The sequence below is a fragment of the Gavialis gangeticus genome, unplaced genomic scaffold (genome assembly GCF_001723915.1).
Source record: "Gavialis gangeticus isolate Ggan-Ray unplaced genomic scaffold, GavGan_comp1, whole genome shotgun sequence".
NCBI classification, from domain to species: domain Eukaryota; kingdom Metazoa; phylum Chordata; order Crocodylia; family Gavialidae; genus Gavialis; species Gavialis gangeticus.
In genome coordinates this window covers 55,936,301-55,947,398 of record NW_017729004.1, presented here as the reverse complement: position 1 = coordinate 55,947,398, position 11,098 = coordinate 55,936,301, and the positions used below count along the sequence as shown (strand labels likewise).

At 43.9% G+C, this 11,098-nt stretch overlaps 1 protein-coding gene across 2 annotated transcripts in view; it reads right to left on the bottom strand.

The window, feature by feature from the left end:
* VPS50 (VPS50, EARP/GARPII complex subunit) overlaps positions 1-11,098 on the bottom strand; it is a 164,079-nt gene that overhangs the window by 98,070 nt on the left and 54,911 nt on the right. For both annotated transcript variants that reach the window (XM_019508428.1, XM_019508429.1), the window contains exon 13: positions 5,542-5,677. In XM_019508428.1, the coding sequence (XP_019363973.1) occupies positions 5,542-5,677 (136 nt within the window). The remainder of the gene's footprint in view (positions 1-5,541; positions 5,678-11,098) is intronic.

Genomic DNA, 11,098 nt, shown 5'->3' with positions numbered 1-11,098 from the left:
GTGCCCCCAGATCTGCATGGGGCAGGGTGGGCTGCCTCTGTGGGCTGGGACCAGGGCTGCACCGGGCTCTTCCCAGCAGGAGCTGGGCCAGGCTGTGCTTGGGGTCGGTGCCAACAGCACTGTGAGGGGAGCTACAGGTGGGGGGCTGCAGCCACTCCAAAATTCACTGTAGCCCCTCCAACCCCCCCCTCCCAATGCCACCACCACCCAGCCTGAGCACAGCCTGGCCCAGCCCCCACCAGGAAGAGTGTGGCACAGTGCCAGCCCCAGCCCACAAAGAGCCAGGGGCACACATCCCCACCGTGCTCTCATGGGGTGTGCACAGCAGTGGGAGCCGCCACCCCATGCCTCCAGGTGAGTTGCAGCTCCGGCCCATGCCCTGCCCTGGCAGGCCAGCGCCTTCCTCAGCCTCTACCCCGGCCCCATTTGCTCCCTCACCATGGGGGCCTTGATCTGCACCCCCCACGCCTCTCCCCTGCCCTTCCAGCACAACAGACTTACCAGATGCACGCAGCTGTCCAAGCTACCGTGCTGTGGCTCCTCACTGTCTACGTGCTGCGCTGTAGCTGCACACATGCAAGGGCCATTTATGACATTGTTGGTCACATCAGGCCGATTTCCGATACACTCAATATTCTTTATATCAGTGTCAACCCGATATCAGACCAATGTATCAGTGCACTTCTCACCACAATAAGCCCTCAAAAATGGCAACCAATCCTGTGATCTGCCTGCAAAATCAGCTGTCCATCTGCAAGTTGGGCAGACTCTTAATTATGATGAAGTACAATACTTAATTATGACAAAGCATAGGTAAGAGCTCTTTTAGAGACACTACACTAGTGAGTGCATAGTTCATGTTGGTTTTTTTTTTATTAATGTAATTAAATGTCTTCTAAGTCTACTGGTTCCACAAATTGTCATTCTTATTTTTGGATTTTGATACAACGATGAAGAAGCACTTGACATATCTGAAGTAATGCCTAAGCATCGAGTACCAGGCAGAACCAGGGAAGAACCTAAGAATAGCTTTATATGTTAAAAAAAAAAAATAAGAAAAAGAAAAAGAGCCAAATATGCATGAAGTAGTGGGAAGCCTTATTCAAATTCTTTGCAGTTTTGGGTTTCATTAACTGTTTAGTGGAAAACATTTTAGCAAAGGTTTCTAAACTATCCTGCAACTCCCCCTGCTGTGTCCTCCCATTCTGCAGTCTTTAGCTTTAGAATGTATCCTTTCATTCAAGACATCCATTAAGGAACACAAAAGTAGATTAATAAATAGTCTTCCCACATAAGAGATAGACCTGAATTTTAACATATTAATATTAAGATGACTTTATTTGAAATACTTTTAATAGAATTAGCCTTAAGCCTAAAGTAATTGTCTTCCTACCTAAAACTGAAGTTGAAGTACAAATATTTAATTTTGTCAGAGGGCCCTTTGTGTAAAGTGTGTACACCTAAAAAAAAATCTCAGTAATTGAAATGATATTTATTCCAATACTTAACATTTTTAAGTCTGACTTTAGAAGTAGTGGTGAATTTCAAATATATATTTTAAGTACAGAGTGGTATTTTTTTCCAGATCCTCCTTCCCATTGTTATTCTTTCCTCACAATTTAGGCTGAAAGATAAATATATTTCTGCATGTTTTACACAAACATGCTTTTATCAGACAAGAAAAAATAATTGCACAAGCCTGGTCAGAATTCTACTACCCATGAAAGAAACTCATTTCTACTGTTCTAAGGAAGTAGAGACTAAGGCCCTGTCCAAAAGAGCAGGAGTGTGCAGTTTGTGGCACCACAAACCTTTGTGTGGCACCAGAAACTGCACACAGTGAATGTTAAAAAACACACCATGCTGCAAATTTGTAGCTCAGTGGCAAAATCTACTACTGGGATTTCCAAAAAAAAATGCCAGAGAAAAAAAACAGCATGAAGCACGCCAAAAAATTGCACGCCAGCACAAATGGAAGCCTGCCTCTCCAAATCAAAACTCTGGCTGCTGGTCAGGCCTTCATGCTACCCGAGTTGTGCCCCTGTTTCTCCAGCATGCTATCAGGACTCCAGGTAATGTTGCTGAGGTTAGGATTTCACTGTATGCCTATTATTAATTCCAAGCATTTTGGATACCAGGTTCTGTCTTTAGTCGCACTAATTAATTTAAATTATGCACAGCATGCTGTGTATAAAAGGAAAGAGCCAGACAAACAAAATTCCAGGCACTGAACCCATAAGGCAGGAATTAGAAAAGTACAAAAATAGAACCACATAAGACTAAACAAACAATCTATCATGGAACACGAGTTTTGAGCAGGGATCTGGGTTTTCTGTTTGCTATGGAAAAATTCAGATTTTCTCCTTTAAAGGAGAAACAAGCAAAAAACCATAGATTTCCAGTTGCAGGCTGAGACAGTTCCATCTGCAAGGTGCTGCTTTGGGGCTGGAGGGAGTGGGGCACAGAAGATGCCACAAGCACATGTGCATGCACACACATGCATGTGGCCAAAAATACATCCAGGCAGTAGTGGACAGCAGCTCCCTTAGCTGCCTACAGATAAGTCTATGGGGGAGGGATGCATAGGGCAATGTGTGGTGGAGGGTATAAACGAGGCAGGCTGATTGAGTTGGCAGAGGCCATAGTGAGCGAGGGGGTGGCGCAAAGTTGGTGGCACCACACTGGGCAGAAATACACAGTTGCGAGGCCTGGTTGTGGGACAGAACAGAGACGTGGGCAAGCTCGTCTGGAGAGCTGGCGGGGGGGGCTGGCTCCCCATCGCTGTGCACACCCTTGGGACAGGGTTGAGAGCCAGAGACAATGCAACGGGAGGAGCGGGGGGGAAGAGGGGCACATACCTCTCCAGATTTGTTCACCTACAGTGGGACAAAAGGCTGCAGCTGGGCTTCCTCTGCTGGCCAGCAGGCGGGATCTGGCATGGGAGGACTGAGCAGGGCAGGGAGACTCAGTGCTGCTGCCACCGCCACCACCACTGGGACCCCCACACCAGCCTGCTGTCAAGGTGAGGTGCCCCCTGCCCACCTGGCAGCAGCAAAGGGGCACAACTCCGTGCCACCACTGCCATCCCTGCTGCTACCGAGCAGGCAGGGGGCACCTCACTATGGCAGTGTGGCTGGCACAGGGCAACACCAAGTCTCCCCACCCAAATTTGCCTTCCCATGCTGGATCCCACCTGCTGGCCCACAGAGGTCCTCAGGGGGAAGGCAGCAAGGGTGGGAGCCGCAAGTCCTGCGGTGGGCAGCCCACATCCTCCCTCAGCCCTGCCCCCCTAGGGGTCTACTGGGTTCTTCTCAGCCATGTCACCCTCAGGGTAGCAAGGGCAGAGGGAAGCTGGGCTCTGCTGCCACAGCACCCAGGCTCAGGCACTATTGGTTGGCTGCAGCTGGCACCCATGGATCAGGAAGCAGGCAGGATACAGCCTCCAGATCCTGTAGTCCTGGCAGCTGGGGGACCCCTCTGGCTAGTGGGGGCAGGGGACTGCAGATCAGGAGTGAGGGTCCCTGGCAGGGATGGTGGGCTGCAGGATCAGGAGTGAGGGGCACCAGTAAAGGGGTGGGTGGCAGTGGGTTGGGAGTGAGGGGCACCAGCAAGGGCAGGGTACAGGCATATCAGGGCTACTCAACACCAGAAAGAAGTGGGGAGTGGAAGGTGTGGAACCCTGCATCCTGGTGAGTGAAGAGGAAGGGGGAGCTCTGATTTTCCATGATAAAAAACCAAAATTAAATGCCAGTATATATCTGGGGTCCCCCAGCTGCCAGGACTACAGGATCCAGAAGCTGCATCCTGCCTGCTTCCTGATCTGTGGGTGCCAGCTGCAGCCAACCAGCACTGCCTGAGCTTGGGTGCTGCGGCAGCAGATATCGATATCTATATAGAGATATTGATATTTGGTAGCCTGCCAAATTGCTTTAAAATAGTAAACACACACACACACACACACACACCCCCACCCACCCACCAGGGATCCTGGTTTTCTCTGTTTAAAAAAGTACAAAATTATCTAATTAAAAAACCCAAAATCCATGTTTTTCCACAATTAAAATGAAATACCACTCTCTCTCTCGATATATATAGAAAGAGGTTTTTAATTAGAGATTTTTGTGTTTTTAAAACAGAGAAAAATGAGGATCCCTGGTATGAGACAGAGGTTTAGATTTTTCTAGGAGACTGAGGGAGCTGTGCATACATTAGACAGTGGCCCGCAGAAGTTCTGAGCAATGAAAAAGCAGCATTAAGGAGAATATACCTTAACATAACTAATTACATTACTAAGTTTTAGGGCAACTTCTTCAAATGTATTCTAGTACCCCTATATATTAAATCTAAAATCTCCCACAAGAGACTTAACACATTTCTAAAGACAAAGGCTATGATATCCTAACATACTATTGAGTAAGTCACTCTTACTTAACTATGGGGCAGTTGCTGCAATCTACATTTTCAGTTCTACTCCTTTATTCAACCTTTGTATAATTTTATAACAATAAAAATAAGATTTTTTTGAAATAACTTAAGACACCCAGATATTGGCAAGATCTTTTTTCCTAGACCAGGCACAGGACAATATAGATGAAATATGAATCCAAGTCCAAACTTGGACACGGTTAAAGGAAAAGCCTATGCAGGTTAAATACAGGATAAATTAAAGATTAATTTAGTAAAGCTTCTGAATATTTACAGTCTAATTCAACATTTAGTGTGTGCACATTAATCATTACCACACATTTAAACAATGTGACAATGTATTTACACTGAGAAAAAAACCAAATGGCATGCTTATAGTATTCTGGTGATCAGAACCACAAAAGAAACTCGAAAGAGGGGGATAAGCAGATACTCACTTACTACCACAATGGGATCTAATCCTTGATCCTAACCATTGTACCACCTGCCACACCACCTGTGCAATTGGTGAGATCAGGAATTGGATCCCAATCACACCACCGCCATCAGGGAGCCCAGGACACAGGTTGACAAGTGCTGGACAGGACAAGTTGATCCACTGCTCCCGCCTGGCCCCTGCAAACCCACTGAACCCTGAGATGCACACTCAGTTTTTAAAGCTCTTTGTGTGCAGGGACCCTGAGATTAGGGAACTTCTCAATCCTGGGGCCCTAGTGCATTGGAGCCTTTAGAAACTGTGTGTAGCTGGGCAGGACAAGACTGAAATGACTGCTAGGAGCAGGGGTTATTAAGTGCCTGGTGGCAGAGGCCATCAGCTTCCCCCCTGCAACCATGCAATCCACTTGCTTGGCAGCCCACTTTTAGCATTGGGACTGATGCCAACCCCATCCCAATTCCATATACTGTGAAAAATCTTTGTGGCTGGTTTAGGACTTTATGGCACCATAAGTCAACTGCATGTATAGCACTGTTACTATGTATGGTGTGATTTTCACATTAATAGCACCTTAAATGTAACATGCATCAGGAGACAAACTAATAACTTGGGCATTTAAATCTTATTTTCAGATTATAAAAAAAGCAACAAGAAATTTTAATTCAAAAGTAAAATCTTACCTGAAGATAAAGCAGCTCCCCCATCTCGATCATGTGTCTCATGCCATTGCATGGTTCGATAATAGCTAAGCATGACTTCCCAAAGTGCTTTGCAGAGATCAGCAAGACATGGAATGTAGCTGTCAGATGTAATATGCTAAAGAAAATAAAAGATTAGTCTCATGAGAACACCAGCAGTTCTGCTCAATGTCCTGCGCAGGCAAAATAAGTAGCTACTCTGCCACTCTAGTGATTGAGGTGACTCATGTTTGAGTTTTAACTTTGAAAACCACATGAGATTTACAGCACATTTCACTTTGGTGCTGATCATACTGTATTTGCTCAGCTGACTATTAAAATGCACCCAGTTAACCCGTTTGGAGTGACATGCATCTACCTGTGGAGCCCATCCAGTCCTTTCATCTATACTGAGACTACACATGCACTTTACTTGTCAGGTGACCAATTATTAGCTTCGCAGTAAAGTGTCACAGTCTACACATGTACAGTAAATTAATTAACTGTGCCATAAGATAGTACTGTCCCAGTACCATCTTACAGCAAAGTAATTAAGTGTGATGAAATGCATGTGTAGATAGTGACAGGGGCTGGGTGAGACATGAATGTGCTAAAGGGCAAGGGCTGCCTAGCCACATAGCTCTGCAGATTCTGCACCCTCATGCCCCAGCCAGCCTGTCCATCACCCACCCCATGACCCAGAGCCTGGGACTGATCCCTCAAGCCTGCTGCCATCCCAGGGCTGCTCTGCTTCGGCTCAAACTGCTGCTGTCCCAAGCATTGTGTAGACTAGCTGAGATGATGGTTTTGCTATATGGAATATTGATTTTCCAAAACTGGACTATGGCCAACAATTCATTTTGTATGTATTTATGGAAAACCAGAGAAGGTAGAGGCAGCATAGTCTGTTGTGCCAGGTTCACGACAGCCATTGCAAGAAGACCCAGATGTTATTTGTGGTGCTGAGATCACTCTGGTTTACTAGGGTGACCCAGCAATCATTTCAAGTCTCTCTGCATATTACCTCCCTCACAGTTTGTCTGTCTCGCTTCCTTAGAGTGTAAGCCCCTCAAGACAGACTCAGCACAGCGGCTCTCTCAGTTGTAATCTATAGGAACAGCTATAAATCAATTATTTCTAGCCAAGCTGGTTGGTGCATGGTTACACTAGATACTGTATAAACATCATAATTTAAGAAGTAAATATGTTGGCTTCTAAAGACTAACATTCATTGGGTAAGATGTGAAGAAACTACCTCACAAAAAAGATCCTAAAAATTCAATTATAAAACCCCTCTTTTTCAGATGACATTACCCAGCAAGAAACCAACTGTAGACATAGCCTGAAATTCTGCCTGCTACTTTGTAAGGGGGAAAAATGCCAGCACAAAACACTATATGCAATGATAAACTCTTCACTGGTTCATTTGCTATGCAGAAGCACTGTCTTTTCTTGCCTTGTGGAAACAAAGATTGAAACCAGGACCTGGATGTTTTTTTTCAGACTGCTGTTATTTTATTGTTAGTTTTGAAATAGAGTTAATCTAAAAAATTACTACTTTGAATGAAGCTGCATTATAGGTAGTTCATATCAACTTCATTTATTACAAACAAGTAGCTTTTCCCCAAGGTCAGGTTACAATACAAACACATTATGAAAACTAGCTTCAAAAGAAAATCTAAAATACTCTGCAAAGCTTACTCAGTTGTCACTATACTGCTTCCTTTATTATCCCAACATACTGCTTAAAGTCTATCTTTTAATTCACAAGGAAGTTTATTCAAGTGTTTATACAAGGCTTTGAACATACGAAGAGCAAGCTATTGCCTGACACCCACACGTGAAAATAAAGATGTCAAAGCCTTGGCTGTACTACTTGAAACCCAAAAATAGCAGAATCTGCAACTTTCATCATAATTATAACACAAATCCAGACCTATTAAGAGGGCAAAAACATTAGCAACCACTTTAATTTCAAAGCTTTGTTTTGATTATCAGCAGATCAATAGACTTGTGGCTTTTCAATGCTGGGCATCCTAATGTTCAAAAGAAATTTGAAGAAATAATAGATAATCATTTGAAAAAAAGTGTAGTTGTTAATATTAAACCAGAGAGATATAGTAAAATGCTGCTATGTTACTTATACCTTTCTTTTTTCCCCATTTTATAAAGTAAAACATTATAACCTGAAATGAAGAGCACCTTTTCTTTTCTAATCTGTCATGTCTCTTTCATTTCAGTAATATTCCTTGCAGTAGCACATGTTGCTTAAACCATTCATATCCTCTTACAGTCTGCCAGTGATTGAATATTCATGAGAATTATCTGTTAGCATTAATTGACATAACTAGAAAGAGTATCACATTATTCATTAATTCTTTACTTTTTTTCTTTTTTAATTAAATCATTATTCTGATCAGACTGCATATAAAGTCAACACAAGAGTATTATAATGTGAGGCATCCCTAAAAACATTATTCATACACTTTCAAAAAAATTGCAAGTTGTTGTACTAGTCACTTTTCTAACATGATGAGAAAAACAACACTATATCCTTAGAAAGTATTTTGTCACAGACAACATTATTGAGACATTAGTTTCAGACAATGTCACTTGTGAAAAGTAAGAGCAAAACACTTCAGTAAAGTTTTTCATTTTCCTAACCTCACTAAATTATCTTGCCATTTCAGCTAGCCAAGTCATTCTCCATTTGTCCTCAACCCATGTATGTAATGTTTCTATGTACTTTTAAAAACAGCTATTGACCTTTGCATTGAAACTGCCTGTAGTTCACTTCCATATGAAATACAAAATCATTTGGGCTGAACAGTACTATAAAAGTGCAATTATCATCTTTCAAAAACATTTCAAATAATACTCACCTGTAGATAAAGTCTAGTGGGTCTCTTCAACAATGAATTCTCTGAGCAGTAATAAATTATAGGAAACAGAATCCATTTGGATCAAAAACATTAATATTGTCTAATAAATCTATGTAAATAGGGCTTTACATGTGGTGAACAATGTTCGCTTATTTATTGGCCTATAACCCCACAATTGCTAATGCTGTAGTTGCCAAGAACTGCAAAACTTATTGACATTTTACCATTCATAGCTCACAATAATAATACTGACACAAAAATCCAAAAAAAGAAACTTAAGTTTTCCAGATCCCTATAACATGAACCATATCTACTTTAAGATGGCCACCAAGCTTCAACAGAAAAAGGACTAATAGCCTGATCCCAAGATAAATACATCCCGACTCAGTGAAATGAATAGTTGTTTACAGTTGGAGTTGCAACTAGCAAGAGACGTGAAGGGTAACAAGAAGAGTTTCTACAAGTATGTCAGTAACAAGAGGAAGATCAGGGACAGTGTGGGTCCCTTACTGAATGGGGGAGGAAATCTAGTTTCAGAGGATGCAGAGAAGGCTGAAGTACTCAATGCCTTTTTCACCTCAGTCTTCACAGGCCAGGTCAGCTCCCAGTCTACTACACTGGGCAGCATAGTTTGGGGAGAAGGTGAGCAACCAACAGTGGTGAAAGAACAGGTTAGTGACTATTTAGAAAAGCTGAACATGTACAAGTCCATAGGGCTGGACACGATGCACCCAATGGTGCTATGGGCGATGTGATTGCAAAGGTGCTGGCAATTGTCTTTGAAAACATATGGCAATTGGGAGAGGTCCAAGATAACTGGAAAGGGGCAAATATAGTGCCCATCTTTGAGAAAGGGAAGGAGGAAGATCCAGGGAACTACAAACTAAATCTGCCTCACCTCAGTCCCCAGAAAAATCATGGAGCAGATCCTCAGGGAATCCATTTCTAGGCACTTGGGTGAGAAAAAGATGATTAGGAGCAGTCAGCATGGATTCACCAGTGGCAAATCCAGCCTGACCAACCTGACTGCATTCTATGATGAGATGACTGGTTCTACGGATGTGGAAAGAGCAGTGGATGTGATATACCTTGAAATTAGCAAGGCTTTTTATATGGTCTTCTATAACATTCTCACAAGCAAGCTAAGGAAGTAGAGGTTGGATGAATGGTCTGGAAAGTAGACAGAAAACTGTCTGGATCATCAGGCTCAGAGGGTACTAGTCAATGGCTTGATGTCTAGTTGGCAGCCAGTACCAAGTGGAGTGCCACAGGGATAGGTCCTAGGGCCAGTTTTGTTCAATATCTTCATCAGTCATCTGGAAGATGGAATGGAGTGCACCCTCAGCAAGTTTGCAGATGACACCAAGCTGGGGGGAGTAGTATATAGGCTGGAGCATACAGCTAGGATTCAGAGCGACCTAGGTAAATTGGGGGATTGGACCAAAAGAACTCTCATGAGGCTCAACCAAAACAAGTGCAAAGTCCTGCACTCAGGACAGAACAATCCCTCGCACTGCTACAAGCTGGGATCAACTGGCTAAGCAGCAGCTCTGCAGAAAAGAACTGGACGGTTACAGGGACAGTAAGCTGAATATGAACCAACAGCGTGCCCCTGTTGCAAAGAAACCTAACAGGATACTGGGCTGCATTAGTAGGAGTGCTGCCAGCAGATAAGGGGAAGTAATTCTTCCCCTCTATTCAGCACCAGCGAGGCCACATCTGGAATCCTTTGTCCACTTTTTGGCCCCCTACCACAGAAAGGATGTGGGCAAATTGAGGACAGTCCAGTGGAGAGCAATAAAAATAGTTAGGGGGCTGGGGCATATGACTTCTGAGAAGCTGAGGAAACTGGGCTTATTTAATCTGGAGAAGAGGAGACTGAGGGTGGATGTAAAAGTAGCTTTCAGCTAGCTGAAGGGTGGTTCCAAAGAGGATGGAGCTTAACTGTTGTCTGTGGTGGCAGATGACAGAACAAGGAGCAATGGTCTCGAGTTCCATCATGGGAGGTTTACATTAGATATTAAAAAGAATTCTCTCACAAGGAGGGTAGTAAAGCACTGGAACCGATTACCCAGAGAAATTGTGCAAATCTCCATCGTTGGAGGGTTTTAAGATCTGAGTAGACAAAGCCTTAGCTGGGATGATCTACTTGGGACTGGTCCTGCTTTGAGCAGGGGGTTGGATGAGATAACCTCCTGAGGTCCCTTCCAACACAAATTTTCAATGATTCTGTGAGTCTTTGCATTAGGCTTAGGTAAATCAGAATTTAAAGAGAAATAGCCTAATTCTTCTCTATTAGCAACCTAATTAAAAGGAAAAAGGAACGGGGAGCAGCTAGGACTGAGTACACCTGCAGCTAGGACAGTACACCAGCTTGCCCCCTGTCTCAACCCCCCTTCCCCCTCCCCGGTCACTTATTCTCTCGTGCCTGCCTTCTTCCACCCTATATGCCACTTTTGCCTCCCACAACCTCAGGCCCCTTCCCACTCCCGTCCCCTCCATGCCACTTCTGCCCCCTGCAGCTTTGCCCCACCCTTCCCCCATCCTCTCCAGGGTGTTAGCTGCACCTCATAATTTTGTGTCGCCCATGAATTTGGACAGGGTGCTTCCCACCCCCTCACCCAGATCACTGATGAAGAACAGCACCGGCCCCAGAACTGAGCCCTGAGGGACTCCAC